Source organism: Hylaeus volcanicus, chromosome 2, assembly GCF_026283585.1.
Source record: "Hylaeus volcanicus isolate JK05 chromosome 2, UHH_iyHylVolc1.0_haploid, whole genome shotgun sequence".
Lineage (NCBI taxonomy): Eukaryota > Metazoa > Arthropoda > Insecta > Hymenoptera > Colletidae > Hylaeus > Hylaeus volcanicus.
In genome coordinates, this window is record NC_071977.1 from 25,418,124 (window position 1) to 25,442,824 (window position 24,701).

Here is a 24,701-nt window from a genome sequence, read left to right on the forward strand (position 1 = left end):
ATATCATCGCGACACGCCGCCGTTGGACGATGAATTTATGCTTGCGGAATTGGAGCCTGAACATTATTGGCATTAATTTTTTTATTAACCCTTTACTGACACTCGAATGTCTCTTCTGAAGGGACATCGTAAGTTATTAGTGACTACACAGGATAAGCTTACGGAAGCGTAAACTTTGTAAAAGTTCATGATTCCTTGAAGGTTTCTATTCAAATATCACGGAAAATCAAATAAAAACATGGTACATGTATTAAGATATATACAACAAGTATGAGCTTGTGTTATATGGAAAAAGAATGTGTGAATAGTCTACACCTTAAGAAAACGACAGAGAGCATTTATATACGAATAAGTCAAGTATACGTCCTAAGTATATGTAAGTCTAAGATTGTAACTTAAAAGATAGAAATTATCGATGCATATCTATGACTGTTTTATACATTATCACATATTAGAATAGCAAAAAATTTTGATTTTTGATATAAATATGTTCCTCAATGTCTAAAGATTCATAGAAGCTCGATTATCATTACAGTAAATTACATGCTTTATAAATTACATTATGTAATACGACACGATTCCAGTTTGCACGTTCTGTAACGAAATGGCGCCGTGTGCAAAGGGTTAAATTTCAAGGAATACAGCAGGTTTTTCTGTAATTCACTTCATGAGAGAAAATCGAATGGAGAACTCCGGGTATTTCCTCGTCTTCGATCAAAGGAGAATTTGATTCCTACGTAATAATATACACAGTGTCTCGAAATAGCTTGAAACGGGATCCTATTTTCCGCGTTACGATATTCCGGGGGAAGGGGGAGCGTCAAGCCCGAACCGAACGAAAGTTGGCAGTCAACTCGAGCCTTAAAGCGCATTAATCGCGACGACGAATTCTTCATACATATTTTATAAGCGAGTCGAACATTTTTACCCCGTTCCGACCGATCGAAGATTTTTACATAACTCCGCATCGCAAATGGAGCAGTCGCCGATACGAAGATGTATGTTCACGCTGAGGGAATGATTTACAGTGGGTGTCAGTTTTGGTAGACGAGGCGGAATCCTCCGTAAAAATTGCGCGGCAACAGGTTGCCCGTACGTACCTGCTCCTGTATGGCCCTACGTACGTGCACCCACACCTTCAAAGAATCCGGAGCATTTGTAGCGAAATATGTACCACCAGGAGTGCAATGCTCGCATAACCGTGCAGATACACGCGTAAACGGGAAACGCACACGTGGTAGTTTAATTCTTCTGGACTTTCAAGTTCGATCCAAACCTACGCGTACTATGACAGCTCTAAATCGATAAAACCCTCGTTTGGTCGACGTTGCTTCATTCCTAACAAGTTCGCGGTTTAGACTCGCGAATGACGGTCGAGGCTCGAGGTTCCTGCGTGAAATTTTATAGTCTCCTCTTAAAGATTTTATCGCGGAAAAATGTCGAGAACGAATGCGGTACGTTACCGCAGATTACGGTTAATGATCGGTTTCTTTTTATTGCAGTCGGCGCCAGCTTACGCAACGATTTTGAATTGAAGGTTCCACGCAAACTGCGCAACAAGGAGACACGAAGGAACGTAGAAGTTCCAAAGTGCTCGTGCAACGTTTTACATTTATCGATTATTTATTTACTTATCCGACCGCTTCTTTCGAACTTATTCAAAGTGTGTACCAAATAAATCTGCTCAAGACAAAATTGTACACGTCTAGAGAATTGCGGCGAAAAATATGTAACGTAGAACGTAAATAAAATATAAACAAAAACGCGGGGAAAAGTTTTAATAAAAAAATGGAATATGATTTGTAACTGTGATTTGATTAATTTAAAAAAAAATACACGTGTATCCTCCGTTCGTTGTTTGGAATGTTTACGTAGACAAGAGCTTCGATCATCTCCGACCAAACGTCACAAAACGTTCAACGCAGACGGAAGCTCGAGCGGTTATTCGCGTTCGGCGTAACGTTCATTCACGACGAACGTGCATTCATTCAGAAATGAATGGCACGCATACTCGCTGTACAGCCGACCGGATATCAACTTCCTCGTGAAGTCATCGGGACCGAGATAAAAATAATCGTGAACGGGGAAAAATCGTGGTTGGCGCCACGTGATAGAGTGACCGTGGCGAGAACCAACGATTACGTATTTTCCGGGCTCGTCGTTGCGATCTGTGATTAGAGTCCACGGCGCTAGACCTATTTTAGCTGCAAGAATTTGGCCTCTATGGCGAGTTCAAACTATCTTTAACGTTCAACAGAAATTGCGAGGAAGAGATCGTCGCTACAGGTTAGCAGTGGCGAAGGTTTATAGGTCCCTAACATTTTTCTGAGCATAATTCAGTTTTCTAGTGGGAAGAAGCTGCTCGTTGCGAAAGCAACGACGATATTTCGAATTGTAATTGCTCAAAGATGGAGCTGAAACGCTTTTTAAGAGTAGCAATATCGCGTCTTTCGAACCGCCGGATCGGATGCATTCGGAAATACCCACAATATAATGGGTGTCGAGTCGCGCACAATATGCGAGCTGATTCATCGAATGCGCGTTATTTGCTAGAGAAACATTGATCCTATCGTGGCGGAATTCTGGATACGTCGTGACCGAGTCTGAAGAGACATCGTGCGATTATTCGATTGTTAGTCTCCGTTGTGAAGTGGGCGTTTTAGGAATCGAGAAAATTGAGAATTCAATGCTGCGGAGTTTCTACTTCGAGAAGGGTTAAATATTCAGTTGGAATTTTCATGGAACGCTCGTTCGCGTCACAGAGAGCGCAGTTTGGGAAACGCTGACGCGGTTCAAGGGTCGCGGCTCGATCGTTGGTAGGGCGACCGCGAGTGAGAGATTACGAGAGCACGATTTTCTGGACCGCAGCTGACGCTGGAAGAGTAGCCAAGACCGGATACGGAGGGGGTGCAAGAATGTCACGTGGCGAGCATTTTGCCCGTCGGGCCGTGCGTTACGCCGTCAACTTTAATCATAAACCCGATGCTCGACTCGACAACGTTGGCGCCCTTCTCCCACCCTCTTTCCGCTCGATTCTTTTTTTCCTTGTACTTTCTCCTTGCCCTACGCTTTTGGCTGCGATCCCCTCCGTCTCCTCCTCGTCTACCGACTCTGGACACGTTCACGCTCTTCGACGCACGAACACAAAGCAAGGTGGGAGGCATGTGGTCCTCGTAGAATACACCCTTCGACCCCGTCTAGATTGAATCGGGGGTGCCAGAGGCGAGGAACGTGAATCGCATGTCTGATAAAAAAGAAGCAACGAGAAAAGCGTGCCCCCCACACCCCAGCTTTGTTCCTTCCTGTCTTTCAGCTCCGCGGACCCCCCTGCTTATCGCCACTCCGAACTGGGACGCGTCTTAACGTTGACGCAGTAAATCAACCAGCAATAATATTTGTTAAGGTTTGATTTCTTTAGAACTTGAAATGTCAATAAAATAATTTATCAGCGAGGTAAAAGCGACCTGATTTTCAAATCTCAAGTTAGAGATCATCTTCGAAATTAATCTACGCTCAGAATTCGTGGCAATAGAATATTAAAAAAGTATCTCGAGTTGCTGTTAGATACCAGAGAAAAAAGCCTCGAGTGCAAAGGGTTAAGGGGTCGTGGTTTCAGTGGAACGCTACGTAGGTACATCGACGCGATAAAAACCGAAAGTGCACCGTTAGATGCTACAATTTATGGAATCGCTCCAATAGCCGACAATCTACTTCGTTCCCTCCGACCAGCGTCATTTTCGATAGATCTTAGATCCCGACTAACTGGATCGAAAAAAACAGAAACGCTTCGCTTCCCTTGTAACTGACCGGGTTCGCCTCGGGAACTATGGGTCTTTCACTTATCAGCCAGCTTTTCTCGATCCCGTTCCTATTATTCCGATCGCAGTCGACGGAACCACGAGGTTTATGTTATTATGGCGAGCACAGTATGCTGTTAGACCATGCGATGGTTGTCTGTTACCATCCGGGAGGACTCAATTCAAAATGGAAATTAGAATCGATCTCGTTTCTCGATTCGCTCGAGATAGGGAACAAGATCGTAGCCTGTTGTCCTCTTCTCTTTCTTTCCCGACCTTCGGAAACGAGAACGGAGAGGAACAAATCGCTGTACATTTTCATTCGTTATCTATTATTCGAATCAAATTTTGCTCGTTTGTATCTTAAAGTCGTTCGAGACACACTGGTCGACGAAGTTTCGAGAGAAACGCGGGAAAAAAGAGACACCCATCCGGTCGCGAATTCTTTTTCATTAAGGCCAGATGCACGCCAGCCGCAGCGTAGCGATTTCATTCACAAGTAGGCGTTTACGACCGGAATTCTCCGCGCTTCTTCATCTTCCCCCCCCCCCCCCCCCCGCCCCTCTGACCGCTCGAAACTTTCGACAAAGTCAAGTTCACGCTTCGAGTAGTAAAAATCGAGCCTGCGACAGACCGCCGGATGTGGAGGGGGACCGTAAAAAAATTCAGTTCATCGAGACTGAGTTTCTTAATCTTCGGTACTCGACCAAATTAGGAACCTTTATCTTTGCACAGGGTGAGCACCTTTCTGTCTATAACCAAAAGCGAATACGGTACTCGAGTGACCTGTCTTAAGTGTCTCACCTCGTACACCGTAACACTGATAACGATATCTGGCCTCCAGCGGGGACGAAGTTTACCCGCGAAGTAGGTCAACCACGAAAGTCGTAACCAACATTGTTTCGCCGAGTACGCCATCTTGGTCCGCAAATGACGCATGCTTCAGCGAACGAGTACCTAATCAAAGAAGTCATCGTTGCTTTAATTAATTGCATAGAAAAACTGGCCATGATTTCTCATTACAACCCCGTACGCCTGTAACTACGAGTTCCATTAAGCTATCTGCAATCGCAAGGAACATTATGTTGTAGAGTTTGCCATTTTGTTTCCTTGATTTACAAATGATACCGTTCTCTCTTTGTCCACCGGCGAAGCTCGCGCAAATTACTGGTACGATAAAAAAAGAGAAACGGTGCTCAGACAAAGAGGTTATCTTTGCGCCTTCGTGTCATTATGCAACGAAAATGAACGAGTCCAGTGATACAAGTAGAAAAAGACTCGGTAACTACAAGGTGCAGCGAGTTATTTACGATCAAAAGTGGCATCCTGTCGCGGACTTTGCCACTTTGTTCCCTCGATTTACAAATGACGCCAATTTTTCACCTACCACGAGCGCAGTCCTCGGATGCTACTCTCGACAACCAAAAGGAGAAATGCCACCCGAGTGGAAAGAAAAAGGTAAATAACCCGAACTTCAACTTGCGAAACTCAATTACTTTCCTTTGGCGCCGTCAGCGTTAGGTCCTTCGCAATCTCCAAAATAAAGAATGCGAGAAGAGCGTGCGAGAGCGAACGCCGTCGCTATACCAGCGCTTATGAAACATACGAGTCAGTTACAAAAGTATTCCTACCACGTCGCCTCGCAGACTTGCTTCGTACTTACTTTAGCATACTTCTCTTATCGATACACCGCTGCAATTAACGTTCCGATTACAAATGTATTGAATTAAGTGTCGCTCGTTGAGAATAAAAATCAAATACCTTTTATCGCAAACTTCATTATTAATTTTTGAACGGTCGTAAATTAAGATCCAGAATTAATTGGATAAATTATACCTTGCTTTCCCTTTTCGAGGATGGAAAATCACGTGCCCGCTAGTTCATAAATTTCTTCGCGTGTTTTTATTCGTTCGAACGCCTAAACAGAAAATGCCGTTTGCATGACAAAGCCCACCGAGCTCTGGTCGTCCGTGTGGCCCGCAATCTGAAACTCGCGCTCGCCACGATCGATACGGATAACATCGCGAAATTGAAAATTACACTTCTCCCTTTTCTTTTTATCGCGGGTTAGCTGAGAAAAAGAGACCCTTCGTGATCGACGTGCCATTAGAGCACGATTAATTATCGGGCGTGATGAACGCGATTTTCATCAGAACTGAAGAGTCGAATAATAATAATTCTTCCCGAGCATGTATTTCTATTTCAATTATATTCGATGTTGCGCGTAGCATGGAGAAGATTAACACACGAAATAATAAATAAATATTCTTTGCTCGTAATGTCTTAACCTCTTGATCGATATATTCACCTTATTAAATTTAAGATGAGCGGTCAATTAATCCATTTCCTTCTACCTGTCCGATAAGGTCGTCCAATCGGAACTGCCTACACGAACGAGCAGTATCTCGTAGCAGTATCAGAACGGGCACCGGGCAGTGTTTTGTCGTAAAAAGGAGAAAACTGCAAAACGATACGAAACACGTGGCACGCAGTCGAATTTGATCGAACGAAAAGGCGAAATTGCTATGGACCAAAAACCTGGACAACGTCGATTAACGCAACGTCCCCGGCGCGCACTGCTTCCATTTAGATTCCGCCTAGCTGATCGCGGCCGTGGGCACACCCTTTGACAATCGCACCGGAATCAATCGTAAATTGTTCTCCCCCTGGCTGTACGTTCCCAGAGAAAATGTGTACTTGCCGCGACAGGAATTAATTTTACGAAAACTCCACCGCCGAAAGCTGTCCACAAATCTGTGTACTCAGTCCCCGCGTCTACTTCCATTTTATCCTGTTGTTTTAAACTAAAAAATAAACCTAAACATTTTCGATCGTATCGAAACCAACGTCGAGGGTGAGACGAAAAGAATTCGCGAGAGAAAATTTCGTTTCTTTGTAGATAGCATCGTATCGACAGGACACGCGAACTTTTAAATATTTATCAAGATCCCGTTCGACCTCCTGATTTTCCTCCACGAGGAATTTTCTGTTTACAAGAACCGCGAGGACCGGGAGGTAAAAAAAATTGCGCAGTCTCAGCTTTTCAGGTCGATCGAAATAAAGTCGAGGAATAGGTTCCAGACGGTCGGTATCAAAGCACGCGTCAGTCCTCGTCGCTGCAAGTGATTCTTCCTTTTTCGTCCTTAGCCTGGTCTTCCTACTTGTGCATATATGTATGTATATTATGTGTCATGCATATATGCATGATTCGGGTACGTACACGGAAGCGTGCACGGCCACATAGCACGTGCGTATAACCACGAACCCCCTTGGACGACGCCGGCTTACAAATTGCCAAACTTCTTCGGCAGAGGGAGGAAGAGGGCGCGTTCAAAAGGATCGACGGGGAGACGTTGACAGGACGAAGAAGCGCGGAAAAGGAAAAGGAAGAGGTACTTGTTGGGCCGATCGAACATCCTGCGAATACGTCGAAACACGTCCGGCGAATTTCCCTTCTCAAATGCAGGATGTATCGTGACACGTGGCTGCCATCCAACTGACGTACTCGAGACTGACCGAAAAAATACAATAAAGAAAGTTCGCGATGTCGTAATCCTATCTGCGAGATGTATTGGATGGAAGTTAAGAAGTAGGGTGTTCGACTCGATCCACGAGAAATTACCACTTGGGGGTGAATACAGAGGGAGCAGAAACTTGCGTAGACTTGTTAATTGAGGGTGAGTTAATTGATAACTCTTTGCAATTTTTTTTATTATCTCCAAGTATGATTACAATTTGGCCAATAACGGACATTTGGTAACATGTGTTTGCAGGTGTAAAAAAATAATATCCTGTAGATGATTCTCACTAGAATCTTAATCTTCTGGGTATGTTTCTGTTGTACAGATTTCTTGCTAGTTCATTAGGGTGGATGTCTAATCTTGTTTTATATAGTGATTACCGAAGTTATTTCGTCTGCTACCGATCTAATTTTCAGACCTTTGCGTATTTTCTTTGGAGTAGTAAGAAAAGATACGTATTTCAAGCTGGTCAACCGTAGAGTATAATAATAGACTTACGATTAATCGTACCGATCAGACGACTAAGGTACCGTATTGGAGTTATTTTATTAACGTCGAATCGTGTTTCAAAAACGCCAGCTCGGTTCCGGCTTCCGCAATAACCATCCATCCAATTTGCGTGTAATCGCAGAAATGGATGCAAGGTGGCAATTTATCCAATCAATTGCAACGGGTAGAAAGGGGAACGGGCGGGAGAGCTAATTACGAAAATATTTGATGTCTGTGAAAGGTTATATTTCGCTGCCGGTGTATTACATTTCGCGCGGATTTCTTGCTACGCTGTTCGAATAATCGGACGAAAATCAGATGGTCGACACGACGGGTGTATTAAATGTACTTCCATTGCTCGAGTAGCGAATAAATCGTTGCCTATCGCTGCTCAAAGGTTCGACGGAGGATGGCCGTGAAATCCCGGCTCGTCAAATATTATTCGATCGGGATCTTTCGAGTCTCTCGACGGCAGGCAGAAATAATTTGGGTGTAATCGAGAGGATCGCGGTGCACGACGGAACCAATGGGAGTAAAAACAACCGCGGGAGGAGAAATTCATGGAGCCACTCCAGAGGCACGATTTCTTCAAAGAATGCTTCTCCGAGCTCGTAACGCCGGGCCCGTTGTTGTTCTCGACGCGAGAGCTTTCGTTTTCCTTCCGCTTCGTTGAACGAGTGCCGACCCTCTGCAGTCCCTTATCCCACCGACGAAAACGCCGAAGCTGTTTCGTCACGTATAACCGTGTCACAAGGGAGAAGAAGAATTATTACAGCGTTCCCCCGCGTCACCGCTGACGATTAACAGTTCATGAAAAATAGCGTTCTTTTCTCGGCGAACGAGCGCTGAATTGCGCACAGAAAATTGATCGCTGACTTTAGTTAGAGCAGCGAACGAAGACTCGTCGCCGTATAATCATCCCCTAAAATCGCGCCCCATTTTTAGAGAACTCGATGAAAATGGGACAATTCCGAAGAGCGGCGGCGCCAGGCTTGAAACGTAATTTCGCGAATGATTTATCGCGATCGGATCCAACCTATAAGTAATCGAAATTTGGAAAGAGGGGATGAGATAACTAAATAACGGCGTAAAACGGAAAGGGACATTCCCGTTAGTTCTCGCGAACGGTCCCACTTTAAGGAAATAAAAATTTCCCATCGAAGGGATCCCACGAGAGGGCGAGCGCACCAGCAGAAATATAATTAAAAAGTGGCAGTTCGATATCGTGCCGCGAACAGAATAAAACCGCGTAATGGATTTTTTCCATTTACTTGCCCCCCCCCCCCCCTCACCCCACAAACTTTCTCCGTTGGCGTCATGAATTTTCACGCTCGCGGTGGTCCCTCGCGTGCTCCTGAGCGCGCGTGCACGTAAATGGAGGCTCGTACGGTACATGTAAGCGCGGGAATACGCGGTGACACGGAGCCAGGAAGAAAACGACTCCTGGAGTCGTTTCCACACCTACGGAGAAGAGGTAGACACACGACGATCCCGAGTTATGGACTCTCGCGTTTCCAGGACTTTTACCCTCGTTCAGCTTTACGACTTCATTCGCTGTCCGTGCATTTCTCCTACTCCCCTTTCCTCGCGGACGCTGTACGACTCCTGCTCTTTACGCCTTCCGAAAATCTCTTAACAATACTTTGCGACCAAAAATCATCGATGAAAGGATCTCGACTACTCTCGCGACAAGAGTCATCGGAACGACCAGCGTATTTCCGGAGCTTTATCTTTGTCGTTACTTTTATATATTCCCTTTTCCACTTATTTCTGCCTCTGTACGTTGTTCCGCTATCAGTATTATATTCTTTGTAGCTTGCAACGACACGAACGACAGATTGAAACACCGAATTGGTCGTTTCCAGATCCTCGAGGAACAGAAGTCGTGCTGTAACCGCGGCACGTAGACGCTTCCCAACCTCGGTCGCAAACTAAACGAGCGCAACAAGAAACGTGTATCTGTTTATTGAACCTTAAGGTAAAATTACGCGACGTATCGTCAACGGTCGTAAACTCTTTAGCTGCGTTTAAACCGCTGACTACCATAGTGCGGCATTCCCTGGAGAAGACAGTAGCACCTGCACGGCTTGTCGACTTGTCGCGGCACGGCTTGTCGCGTAAAGTGTTCCACGCTGAAAATGTCCCGAGGTACCCATCGCTCCGTGCAAAAGACCCATTACCGTCGTCAGAAATAAGCGTTACTTCGTTACGCAGTACCTATTTCAAGTTACGCGCGATTCCACGCGCATCGCGTCGGTATCGAGGGCTAATCGTGAATGCGAAAATGCAAATATCGTTGGATGGTGTCCCGTTGATAGTAGCAGCAATTCAAGGCGATGAAGGCGTCGAGGCAGGTCCTGAATTGTAGCAGAGAGTAAAAGGCGAACGTTCTGAAGAGGGATTACGAAAGCGACGTTAACCCTGGCCAACACTCGTTACCTTAAGAGCCGCGCAACGCGATAATGCGGCTGACTGTATTACAGAGACGAAGGCAAACGTTTACGAGTATTTCTTTCCACGTGTTCCACGATACATCCAGCCGCGGGGTTAATGGAAATGCCGAGAGCATGGCGGCGCATACTAAACGGGCCTGACCTCTCTCCCTTTGCCGCGATGACTTTCCGACTTTTCCTCCGCGTCTCATCGCTCGGCTCGCTCGCTCACGGGGAGGCGAGCGCAGACGATGCCCTTCTCATAACTTCGTTCCGCCGCGAACCCATAAATTTGCCGCGACAACGCATAAATCAGACGTGCGTGCCCGAACGCGCGCGCGCGGGGCACAGGTACGCCGTTGGACTCTCTCGAGCGATCAGCATTCCACTCGCGGAGAGACCTTCGATACACCCAGCAGAGTAAACACGATCAACGTACAACGGGTAAACGCTTCTTCTTCGTCTTCTTCGTCTTTATCTTTGTCTCGTTCCACGGGACGAGAGCCAGGGGGGACGCCGATATCCTGTTACCGGCGTTTCAGACGCGTTCGATGAAGCTTCGACCGAGTCTATTTATCACTTGGCAACGAAATTACGCGCGAAAAGAGATACGCGCCCTCGGTGCCCGAGCGTAAAAGGTTGAAATATAGCAATCGGGTTGTCGAGCACGTTCGTTACGATCTCATCGGGGAAATCTATTAACGAGAGAACACCCCGAGAGTGAGGCGGCCACGCGCAAAAATTTGTATCGCTCGGCGCGTCGCGGGTTCGTTTCGATTAATTTAAGCGAAACCCAGCCACCGAACGACGGCCCTTAAAAACGATGGGAAAACGTTGCCGCAGACCTCCACCGATAACCTACCGGGCCTCTCGACGTTACTCTCGTTACCAAAATATGCCAGCCCCTGTTACAATGTCTACTCATACTCGTCGGAAAAAATAAACCTCCCCCAAAAATGAATTATTTTCTACACAAATTTATTAAAACGTGACAATGCACACTTGAGTGTGTCGTCTATGGGATACGAACGAAAGTAGCAAACGGATCGCAGCGAACCCAGAAATGGAAAAATGCAGTTGTTTCGATAATCGCGTTCCCTGCCGATCGTAAATACTATCTCGTTAATTTGCCGGTCGAAGGTGCAACGGCTACACGCAGTCACGCGCGTATGCGAGTACTCGATGGTGTAGCAATTAATTTCTTTCCAAACTTTCGCTCCAGAAAGAAGAAAAAGGCTAGGGAGAGAGGAGCGTCATTCGATCGGTCGGACATGCATCGTCGCGTCTAAAGGCTATCCCAAATCGCCCCGTCTGTGTCGCGCGATGGGTGGTACTTGGAAAAGAAACTCGAAATGATCGATGACCGGCCGATATTGGTAGCAACATATGGAGTAGCATATCCGCCAGCTTGCTTCCATAATGGGCGCCGCCACAACCTTTTTCCACGCGCTGGAGATGTCACGCCTCTGATGTCACTCCAACAAATTTCTACTTAACGACCCCCGAGTATATACGTACGCGCGCACACGTAGTCACCGAGGGAGATGTGGAGGCACGTACGGGGTTATTTCGCACGCAAAAGGTTTTTTACGAGGACTTTCGACGCATCAGTCAGAGGCTGACGGGTCTCGCGAGCTCGAGAGAAAGGAAAATAGAAAGGCAGACGAGAAACGAGTAAAACGATGAAGGAAAAGGAATCGAGAAGATACTTACGAGATACTTTACGATTCTTCCGTTGTTCTATCGATGCGGTGGGGTGTCGTTATTCTCGCTCGTTATCAAATTGCGAATTCTCGCGCGTAAAATCCTTCTGCTTCGATGGGACTGATACGGGACCGATGCTATTCGTGGCACGTGGTGTTCGTTTATCGTCGATTCATTTTTATATCCACGCTAAGTATCGATAAGTAATAAAACGTAGGTAATACGGTGGTTAATCATATTTATTCTTTAATTGTATCTACCTATTTGCCTCGTCGCAGTGCATCGTTCGCTTTCACCTAAAATCCCCGATGATGGAGATCGGTAGAAGGGCGTGGGTGAAACATGATTCGCCGAAGTAAAATTGGTGAACGCAATTTACCTCGGATTAAAATGGAAGGATGGCCGATCCGCGCCCACGATCGGCTTCATTAAGCGGCGAGATGAAACAAATCGCGCGTAAGCGCCAAAATGAAAAATGCTGGAGAATTATCTGGCTCGTCGTTCTAGTCAAGGTTATGCAAATGGATCTCTCGATATTGAAGCAATTGGAATAACGTATAAGAATAATAATTTTTGTACCGATTCGTTTCCCTCGCATCTATCTTCTCGCAACATTACCGAATGACTGGTGCTCCGAGCAAATAAGTTATAATAAAAAGATCAACACAGGCCGCAGAATCTAATGCTCCTGGCCGCGTGCTTGACGTGCCTGCGTTAGACAGTGAAAAGGGTCAAGGGATATTGTCCCGAGCCAATAAATCTATCCATTCGTCGGTCCAACTGTGCGAGGCGCGCGAGAGGAGATAAACGTCGAAAGACCGTCGCTCCAAATATTTATCCGCGAAGGAATCTTCCACGCGAAATCGAGCTATATGTTTACCCATGGGGCAAAGCGAAGAGAGAACGTCAGAGTCCAGCGAACGCACGCGTTCGAAGTCAAATGAACATCCAGACGCGGGGGTCGAATTGGAAAACGTGTTCCTGAACGGGAGGGGGCGAGTCACGATGATCTGGTCGGAGACTTTGCGAATCGAGACGAACCCTTCCGTCTATTAATTCCCAATAGTCCGTGCGCTCGAGAGCCCTCGACCGTTCGACAGGGCGAGGAACGTAAGAGCCTGTATCTCGCGGCACGTCGAATTCTTCAGTCGTTAGGCGCAGAGGCTGTAATTGACGTGGTCGAATAATGGAGTGCTGCCAATGGGCACAAAGGGCGAAGGCTGGACGGGCACGACGCGCTGCCGGGTGGCTGAAAACCTGATAAAGAGAAAGAGGGAGAGAAACGAAGGTAGGGGTCGTAGAGGAAGGGTGACGAACGGTCAGAGCAAAGTTCCTTGCGAACCAAGGGAGATAGAGCGTTTTTATCCCGTTTCCAACCCCCTATCTGATCAGGAATGCCTCTCACGACTCGAGCGATTTATTCTCTCCATTTCTGGGGATTATTTTATATATAGATCCAGCACCCACTCTGGACGCTGCTACGTTGCGTCGCGTCGCATCGCGTCGCGTCTACTCTTGGTCGAAAACTCCGCTGATATCACCCCTCGATCTCTCTCCCACTGTTCCATGCTTCCGGCGAACCTTTCGGAAAATGCAAGTCTTTTGAAATTCCTGACTCGGCAGCTCCTTTTGTATCGCGTCGCAAATAAATAAAAAAGAGGACGGGTATTATTTCTTAAATTCCCCAACGCCGACGTCTAACAGCTTTTTTCGTGTTCCGAAAAAAATATCTTGTCGATCTCGACCGACGATGAAGAAAGCTAGCGTCAAGGGGGCGAACCGAAGATTCTAACAAGGTTATGCAAAAAGACGAAACTTTCCTATTCCCTTGCCATCGATACGAAGCGTACTGGACCAGCTTCGATTTCCAGGATCCTTGGCCCAACAAAAATCGGCTAGTCGATCGTTCTTCGGACGCGCAAGACGTTGTCGAAATTTTTTGTTGCGTTTCTTTAATGGAATTCGCAAAGGTACGTCCGTGTCGAATAGTCCCACCCCTCGGACGCGAGCAAAGGAAGGAAGGAGTGAGGGCGCGGGAGAGGGCGAAAAAAGAAGTTGGCAGAGGGAATACGTTCCACGCTTCTTATCCGACGGAATCTCGTGAATGATCGCCGGTGATTTAGCGGATCCCCAGGACCGGTATCTCTCAAATCTCGAAACTTATGGCGCTGCCGTGGCGTTCGCGGCATTTCGCGGAAAGTCGACACCGGATTCACGCCGCACGCGTGATCCAAGAGATTCCCGTCGGAGGAAAAAAAAGTTTTGGCGATGCTCCGTCTGGCGCACCGTTCCAACATCCCCCTTCCGATCCGTCCATTAGACGGAATGATTTTTTCGGAGCTATCTCTTCGACTAGCGGAGGATCGATGCCGAGCCTGTCTCCTCGAATGCGAAAATTAGCATTTCGTCGCTTTTCGTAACCGTGGGTAGATTAGTCAAAAGTAAACGAGTGTAATATTTTAGATAACGCTTCGATGATGATACGGAGCGAGTCATTCTTTAACCTATTACCACTGATTTCTTTGAAATCCTTCGTCCTTTCTCGCCACGTAAACTTTTTAAACTTCGTTTTGTAAGCTTTTTTTTTGCTCAGGCTGTACGGTGACTGGACATCGAGCAGTTATCCTCGGTGTACGAGCAATGCACCTTCGGTGATGTCGCGTCCCGATGAAATTTAAGCGGCGCGACCCACGATTACTCAGTCCCGCGTTATGGTTTCACGAAGATTGATTTACGCGTCGCAGTATTTCACCAGGGCATCGCCGCGCGTTAACCGGCTACTGGTAATTTTGAAAAAGCTTATTCGCTTTCCGTGCGAACAGCAGCGCGGAATGCTTCGAAATGTCTGAAAAGTGATTAAAAATCACTTTCCCCATTCGTTGCGAAATCCATCGGTTTATTATCGACGATGAATTAGCGATACCTTGAGAACGTTGAGAACGTTAAGTATGGGAAGACGTTACAGTGTGCCAAACAAATTGTAAAAATGCTTAGTATTACAAACACTGTAATGTAGTCGACGATAGTCGACAGTCATTTGAGGTGTCGATGCTCGCCTTCGAAACATTGGATTTCGGCGATTCTCGAAACGAAAGCCTTGAGTTGAAGCTAGGCATTGGGGAATCGCCAATCACCGAAATACAATGTTTCGAAGGCCAGTATCGACACCTCAAATGATTATCGGCTATTGTCGACTACAGCTTGCTTGAGAATCACCGAAATACAATATTTCGATGGCCAACATCGACACCTCGAATGACTGTCGGCTATTGTCGACTACAGTAATAAATTTCATCCTGAGACGGATTGGAGAAGTATTTCGATTCTGGATACGATATTTATTACAGACGAGTGATCTCAGGAAGTATACACGTTAACGCTATAACTCCTGTAGGAGCATGATGAATAATAAGGACTTGAGCTGCACAGAAATTCAATGTTTGTATAAGCTATTCAGCTGTTGTTACAGAAATTTACTTCCTAACTGGTTTACTCTGTATTTTGCAATTTCGTGCAGTTTAATTAATGAACGTTTACGTTGCGATCGGGCAGAAAATAAAATAGAATGCAATGAAATAGCTCGGGCATAATATTGACAACGTATCGTGGGATGCTTCGATATCGATGTCCTTCCTGCAACGACGCAAACAATATTTTTACGATAACAGACGTTTAATAATACATTTATCTACAAACTTGTAACAAATCGTTCAACGGATTGAAACAAATACGATACATTTCTGCAGGTAGACTCGACCGATATTGAGCGACACGGAATTGATTCGTACGACTCGTACGTGCCGAACGATATCCACTCGCGATCAAAATCGAACGTGGATATTACAATCCACGAGGAAAAAGAGAGCAAACGGTGGAAACCCGTCCAATGAAATCCATAATAAATGGAATCCTTTACGTTTTTCGAAATCTATCTCGTGTTCATTTGCGTCGACGATATAACTCGAACACCGCGTTCGTTATTCGGGCAACACGTAAATATTTGTTACATTTAACGCGTGTATACGCGGCCTTTGTTTACTAAATGGTGTTGTGTCTTTAAAAAAATCCGTAAATAATCCCTGCGAATGGATTCCATATCCGTGCTGTTCAAAAACCGTGGAAAAGCAAGGATCGAAGTATATCTATCGAAGATCATCAATGTTTCTTTTGATTTCTTTGAAACAAGTTTGAAAAGTTTGCTACGGAACGTGTCGCGCCACGCAACGTATACGCGGCTTTAGAGCGGTCGCAAGCCCCCAGGGCGAAATCGGCGGTTCGACGAGGGGTTCACCGGGAAGTTTGCAATTTCATTTCCATCGGCGCGAGATTAACCAGGGAAAGCCGTCGTCGCGAGCCATTCCGGTGTAAAAGCCGCGCGCTTCGCTCCGTCCCGGGGCCCATTAAGTTCCCTTTTAATTCGTCAACGCGCAATAACAAAATATTTATCGTCCGATGCGTTGCGCCGTCGAATAAATAATATTCGGAGTCAGAAACGAGCAGGCGACGCCATTATCGCGGCCAAAGCACCGGAATTATCGGTGTATCGTGCCGTAGGGGTCGGCGGCGGCACTTCCGGCGCGAGTGCTCGAGCGAAAAAGAGAGGGACTCGCAACAAATCACTCGATATCTTGGAAGCCACGCGCCCCGAGAGAGAGGGACAGAGAGAGGAGAGACAGCCGGGGGTGGAGACCGCCCCGCGACGAGGAGAGTCGACCCTCGAGCCACTGGAGAGACGCAAGAACTTTTCTTATTTACGACCGAGCTTATTTCCTCGGGCTACTGCATATGGATATCAGCGGAGCGATCCGGCACGCGGATGCCGAGAATCGGTCCGAGCACACCGTGCTGGAACTTTAATGGTACCTCGAACGCCCTCTTTCCGCCTAGCTGCCCGATTCCCTTCTTACTTCTGAGAGGGATCCTCTTGTCAACCGCGAGCGTGCACTTTGCGTTTGCGCCGCGCCATGGTAAAAAAAGAATACTATTTCTTAAAAACTGCTGGACAAAATTAACTGAACACTGTTTTAAGTGTTCATAATTATCAGAGTTTTTCACTGATTTCAGTGAAACTTCGTGAGGAGTAGTCATGGAAGGAGTATATGGGACAATGAGGGTAATATTTAATAATTATATATTTAAAAAAAACAATTGTTTCAGAGTATCTAACAATGATAGTAACTACCTATTAGATAGTAGACATTCCACCCTTTAATTTGAATTTTGTTAGAATCGAATCGGACGAATCTAGGCCGAGTTAGGCATTTCAAAGTCACATACATTGTTATAAAAAGACAATTGTTTAAAAACACGTGTTGTGTATCTGACAATGATAATAACTATGTATTAGGTAGTAGAAATTATGCCCTTCAAATTGAATTTTGGTAGAATCGAATCGGACAATTCCACGCTGAGCTATGACACCTCAAAGTTTCCTATTTTATAGACAATTATAAGAGGGACAGACGTAGTGACCTATATACATACAGCGTCCTTGCAAGGACGTTCCAATTCCGAGAAATACTAGTAAACATTGTAGTATTTCCTGGTTGGAAAATCCCTCAAAGTTCTTTGAAAGAGAAACATTTATATCCATTTTTCCTGACGATTGATTTTCATGAAATTTGGTATACAGGGGTTTTTGAGGTCGCTAATTCCAAATCTGAACTCTAAATTTACAAATTCAAAATGGCGGATCCAATGTAACGGGACAAAATGCAAAAAGTGATTAAATTTTGATAAAACTTGGTATACAGTAGTATATGGAGTCCTATGGGTCGAAATTGCCCCAGTTATGAATGAAGCCCAGACCTGAATCCACTAGCTCCAAAATAAGATTCGATCGATGAGAAATCGTTCGGCTTCCTTACTTTTACTTGTACCGTTTAATTTCGCGCGAACTTATTCGCCCGAGTGATCGGCAAAAAGGATCGAATTTGTTTCAATTAATTAATAGACAATCGCATGATAACTAAATGTTAACAGAAATGCAGGATATCCTGAAACGCTTTGATAGCTTCGTAAATATTGATTTTAATCGAAATTGATACAAGTGAATATTGCACAGTTCAAAGGGGTGGTTTTCCATTTTCCGAAGTTACTAACGAGGACTCTACACGACTCAATTTTGCAAATGGAAATCCTCCTTCTGTGACAAAACCTGCGGGTTATTGAAAACGAATCGAACTGTAACAAATAACATGACTATTTTAATAAAGCTTGCTCAGCTTAGGACGATACACGAATTACGGTAATAACCGATACGTCTTCAGGAATGTACAGAAATCGCAAGGAACTACGAACAGAAATGTTTCGTCGCGTAACCACGAAGAGGTTTTCCTTCAAAAATTCTTCGTGCACAATTTGCGGAGGTCTCGGGGAAATTTTAACGCGACGTTGCTCGCTGCTTAAAACACCGTTAAACCACCTGGCGGTACATTCATTTTTACGACTATAAGAGTTCCCCCGTAGCCATGAAAAGTTCGCGCTCTGTTCGTCCGAAAGTCGTCCAATAAAGCTGAGCTTCGTGCTTTAAACCTGTTTCCCCTCCCGCCCCCGAGCTCCCGGAACACGTCGACAGGAATTGTGTTTAAGAAAATTACCCGACTCCCGGAAGAAAAATGGAAGGACGAGCTTCCCCTCGACAACGAGATCCTTTTCGCGGAACAGGAAAAGAAAACGAACACGAGAACACGACGACGTTCGAACTTACGCGGCGGTTGTTGCTGAAATTGAATCCTGCTCGTTAATTCGACAAATACGGGCAATTCGTCGTTGGGCACACTTCCGAATTCGATCAGCGTGCCGTATTCGAATGAGAACCCGAGGGTCAGTAGCACACTTGGCCGAAGATAAAATTAAGTTTTGGGAACCGTCCATAGAAAGAAACATTTTTATGTTTAATGTTTAATTTCATAATTACTAGACTGCGAATTTTATGGATTTATGGGGCATACAAATATCGAAGACATACAAAAGTATACACAATGCATGTAGAATAGATTCTATTAATTAATATAATCATATTAATACTTCGCGTTGCATATGTGCATATACCTTTGGTAATGTTTAGCATATATTTGTGTAACATATGCATCATTATATTGTAATAAATGCATAAAATCCGCAGTTTAATAATTACAGTACAGTCTTCAAAGTGACACTGTTTTTTGGGAAAAAGGCGAGTTCCAATGACTTTCATTTAATACGTCACTTTCGAAAAAGCAATCAAAGTGGTACAGTTCAATGTTACACAGTCTAAGAACTAACTGAAACCTAATCAGACCCGAGGATCATTTTCCAGAGAGACTTCGTTTTCGAGCAAACCGATTTCCAAGCAAAGTTGTCCCGCTAGCGTGCGCGCCGGTGTCCCTCTGTCCTTAATTATCCCGATTCACCATAAAAGGATCGCCGAAACGTGGCGGGGAATTGGAAAGGAACTCGAATACACGCGTCCACGTCGAAGTCACGGAATTATCGGGCCCGGGTATCGATTCTCTTCGTGCAAGTCTGGCCGAATCTTTGCGTCGAGAAAGTTGTCGAGGTCCCAGAGTGAGTTACGAGGAGTGAAAAAATTATCACTCGAGGAATACCGAAGAAACGAAACGGTATGCTCGGCGATAAGAGAGACGCGATTCCTTTGAAACCTTGCAGAAATGAAACTGCGTGCTTGTTGATAAAAAATATGCAAAATTCAACGCTTGAAATTTCTCGATGACACGAAACAAGAATACATATCGCGAACATACCTGTTACCCAACAAGTTTCTCCCGTACTTCGTTTGATTACACGCGAAACACTTCTTGGAAGAGATTTCATTTCGTCGACGCAGAGATACTGTTACTGCGGATCTTCGCGAAGGTTGTATTGTACATTCGCAAAGATGCAACATTATTGCAGAAACATTCCCGTTATCAGTTCCCTTCGCGAAGGAATATTGTTGTCGGCAATTTTTGTAGCAAATAAATGATATCATTATTGATTTTCACGGGATAAAATTTTCTTTCTTTTAATTTATCGTAATCCAACGATCTGTGTTCGAGCATGTATTATGTGTCATCGATTTCTTCACGTATAAAAGGTTTTTGTCGTTAATTTTTTCATAAATATATATTCTTATTACCGATACTTGGGCGGTACGGGAGTTTCCTTGGATTCCTTCGCAAAGGAATATCGTCATCCTCGTTTCACCATCTTCTTGGCGAAGAAATATTTTTATCGCTGCGTGATATAAACTTCGTCAAGAATTGCACGTGGGAACGACTCGCCGAACTTTCCTCGCGAACAGATAAGTAGGGGATATGGCTAAAAGAAAATCGAATCGCGGGAAGCATACTATCCGTGTGCCATGTTAGAGCTCGAGATAACGAACGGATCTCTTTCAAGGCACGGATTCGAAGGTCCATCGTTACGCGTCACCGACTCCCTTCGGGCTGAAGCGTGAATGATCGCTACAGGATCCAAAAAATTCGTTTCGTGGTTAGCCGGTGGACAAGATTTGTTTGAATTTTGTCAGAAATCCCCAATCGTGGCTCGAAGGGAAAGGGCAAGCCGTGGACCCTTCGCTGAAATTGGATGCAGGATTTGCTGGTGAAATCAGAGGGCGTGTGCTACAGAGGAATCCGAAAAGAGAACGAAAAATAGGGAACACGAGGAACCCGCGATCTGTATAATAAGCGAGCTTTTTTCGATTCTTCTCGGCGAGAGAAAATTCACCTAGTTTGCTACACATCGAGAGCAAACGATGGGAAAGGTGGATTCCTGTAAGTCCCCTCAATACCGGTATTTAGATGACACCGGAGAATAATATTCTTCTCACGGACACGAGCCTCGAAACGCCAGCGAATATAAATTCACCCACTTGTGCGTGTTCACGCCGGAATTTGCTACGCCATTAGTTTATCTCCGTATGCGGTTACCGTTTTGTACAATATTATCCCTAAATGGAAATTTTCACGCAGTATTGTCGGTCAGACTTGAAATTTGTTATGATCGCATCGAGGTTTAATAGCTGCGTTTATTACCTTCTCCTTCTGCGACGCATCATCCTCGATCTGTAACAAACCAGACACGAACCAGATCACTATTTATATCCTTTGGAAAAATTAAACGATGTAATTAAATCAAAGACATGGATAGGAAAAAGTAAAAGTGTTTGTACAGACACGCTTAATGTGTTAACGTTATCGAGGTGAAAAAAATAATGTTCAACGATAAATAAATGTAGCGAAATATCGCAAATATTTCGATCCACGATTTCGATTACAGTGTCCAGAAATACGAGATATCCGAACAAGCATTATCGAACCCCATGCGCTATTTCTGCCGGCGAGATTTATATTTAACCATTATCTCGAGCGCGATCCGCATTTGTAAACATCCTCGAAATGGACCATCGAAATGTTTTCGATAGATAAAAAGCGGTCATCGGTCGCGCGATTAAACGGCGTCAAGATAAGAGTTTTCATTGCGATCCAATTACCTCCGATTCTCAATGAGGGGGTAATTAATCGCACGGACGATGGCTCGTTCGCTCGCGACTATTGACCTAGTAATTGTTTAACCAAGACCCGGATTACCGATATCGCGGGAACTGTTGTTCACGCTCCTTATGTTTACCGCAAAGGTTATCGAGCTGATTTCTCGTCACGCGATTCGAGAAACAAAGATACGAGGTTTCCATAATCAATAATTACCATTCGAATTCTTCCAATGAGGGCTTGCAAATTTTGAGAATCACGTTTCTGTTTGTAGATTTTTACTGTCTACATTAGAAAAAAACGTATATTTAAAATAAAGAATAAAAGAGCTAAATTAATAATTATATAGCAAAACGAATAACGGAGCTTCGGTAGTATAAGATAAACCAATTAAATAGGATCAAATTACAAGACCAGATTGTATGGCTGACCTTTCGGTTACAGGACATCCATATTTCGTAAGCGACACGATTACAAATGCCGTCCATTTCCTCGAAACGTGAGTTACGCGCAATATCGTCGACTATCCTGCGGAAAATTACAGAAAAAAGGGAAGAAGAAAACCGATAATAAATAACTACGAAGACACGCGTGATTTCACGTTCGATGTATTGCAACAAATCATGTGCTCCGCGGAAATTAAACCCGTATCGGTAAATCGAGGCGATCGAGACACGTCGTTGATATTGAAATAAATATCTCTTGAACCCCCATCGTTGTTGCTACCTATGCCACAACTAAGGACCTCCATGTGACCAGATAGCGAGCAACGTATGGCTTTGCAGTGTATTTATGTAAATATAGTGATTTGTTTCTATGGAAACTTCTTAATACTATGAACGTGTTCAGTGACGACCGTCGTATTAAAAATCGCATTGTCTGACCATGGTCGGATCATTCTACTGGCGGTCGCTCGGTGCCTTACCGAAAGAGTTGCTTGGAAGATTGTTTGAAAATGATTTATCTTCCATTTTAAATGTGAATAGAGGACTTTTGTCTACACCTAATAAAATGCTCCTCCGTGGGCACTTCCTGCTCCTCACGGTCAAAGGAACCCGAAGACAAAGGCCAGGAAAATATTAATACACCGAATCCTGGTTACGACACCTCGTTAACGCCGATGATTTTTAATTTCAGCCGTAGTCGTTTATTTTTTCCCTCGTTCGTGGACCCTCAACTATGTTTACATGCGCAACTTAACCCATTGTTGTCCGTGGACGCGTTCAAAGGTTACGAAGGGGAAGAAAACAGGACTCCTCTTCTCGCATCCCTCGACTCGTCCGTGAGACCACCATGAATATTAATAACATTCTCGTGCGTTCTTCGAGAGCAAATTTTCGAACACCGTCCTCCTTCTTTCGCCTCGGTCGTCTCCTTCTTCGGGTCGGTTAAACAAACCAGGCGATATTAAGTTCGGCGACATAATTTTATAAGTTTCGACCGGGAGGGTAGATTACACTTCGGTCGGATATTACAGCTGTTACGGCCGCGACATTAACGAACGTCCGTCGTCGTTCGTTCTTAACTTCCGCAGCTGGTTCGCGCGAAGAAAACCAATATCCACGTACAAGAGGTGAAGAAGAAAAGGGGAAAGAGAAGAAGAAGACAGAACGAACGATATCGAGCGTAATGAATCGCTTAAAAGTTCACCCTGTATCCCAGTGCATATCGTAAAACTTGCAGACCGGTTAAAACGGGGGCGTGCAATAAAGACGCGTTTGCCGAGGCGGCCGACGACGCTAATCGCGCGACGCTTAACCGATACAGAAACAAATGCTTTTTAATCCGACTCGCGGCGGGCTCTCTATCTCGTTCAGTAGACGCTTAAGTGCGTTTACACGGCCCGGCTAACCCCATTACCATCCACGTGTCCAGAGGGATGCAAAGGGAATAAAGAGGAGTACGGGGACGGAGTGGGAGGACAGGAGGGGTGGCACCAGCCCAGAGACAGGGCACGAGTAGACCGTGGTGTAGAGAAGGGAGGAAGTCGGTGTGCGGTGTAAAAGCGGCTTCCTCGACGTGTAAGGTACGAGTGTAAGGCTCTTAAATGGTTATTGGATTGAGACCCTGCTCGAACGAGCGGGAACTTACTTGGCGATATCCTGTCGTGGTAGCGACGTTCGTTCATGGTCGTGGGGGAAGGAACGAGTAGGGAGGCTGAACAAGGGTAGAAGAGAGAGAAATGGTGGTGGAAAGGCGAAGAAAACGGCGAAGAAAGGAGAAGCATCGCGACGAGGAACGGTGGGCTAAACGAGGAACGTGTAAAAGAACGAGTCCCATCGCAGACCACACACGTACCGTGTAAATAGAGATAGCGGAGAGGAAAGCCGACGCGAGAGACACGACGTCTGGCGTGCACAGGCCGATGTGGATATTCGTATGCTCGAGCCACGCCGTCCACCGGTAGTAGTCTAGCTGCCGTCTCCCGTCAGACGACAAACATTCCTTAACACTTTATTGCGACCCATTATAGTCTCGGCACAAGTGTCATATGAAACATTTAGTTGTAGAGGAAACTCTTAATTCCGCCGAGGATTGACCACCTTCTCTTTCGACTCTATATCGAGAGTGTCGTTCGGCACGTGATCCCCACGACGAAGTACGCGTACGAATAATGATCAGAAATCAGTTTTGCGATTGGTTTCAACGTAAAAATCGTAGTAACGTCGACTATAATCGTGCTCCCTGCGCTCTAGAACTTTACCAATGCCATTGTGGGATTTTCGGTTCTACGATGAAGATAAAAGCAAAAATTGCAAAGCGGAATACACCACCCGTGGCAGATACCAAGAGTTCGCGGGTCAATGGAAACTCCCAGCACGCGTAATGAAAACAAATTGCCAACTATGGCGCGCGACGCGCACGATAAGACAAATTAAATTCACTCTTCCCCAACCATCTGGCCACAGTGTTCACGGTGTCTGCGCGTGAAAGATCTCGCGCGGTTCGAATCGGGAGCGAGCCAATTTAACAGCGGGCGAACATTAAAAATTCTGAGATAATTCCCATAGATCCGTCATTCTACACTTGCAATGATATAAATAATTATTGAGTCAAACTGTATTCGAATATTTTGGGAAAGACGAAGAACGTAATAGAAGAATAAACGCCAGGTAATAAATAAATTAGTATACGTCGGTTGTATCTATTATTCGAACACAATTTTGTTCATTTTTGAAACGAACGAACCAACGAAAAAGAGTTTTACGGTGACCGTTAGCCACGGCCCCCTACCCTTTTTACCTCTGTGACTCTCTCTTTTCCCGCTAGAGTATACAATGC

The 24,701-nt window shown here is 45.1% G+C and overlaps 1 protein-coding gene across 1 annotated transcript in view; it reads right to left on the bottom strand.

Moving 5' to 3' along the window:
• LOC128872229 (3-phosphoinositide-dependent protein kinase 1) overlaps positions 1–24,701 on the bottom strand; it is a 451,269-nt gene that overhangs the window by 364,797 nt on the left and 61,771 nt on the right. Inside the window, exon 2 of the mRNA XM_054114690.1 lies at positions 20,964–20,993. Within this exon, the coding sequence (XP_053970665.1) occupies positions 20,964–20,993 (30 nt within the window). The remainder of the gene's footprint in view (positions 1–20,963; positions 20,994–24,701) is intronic.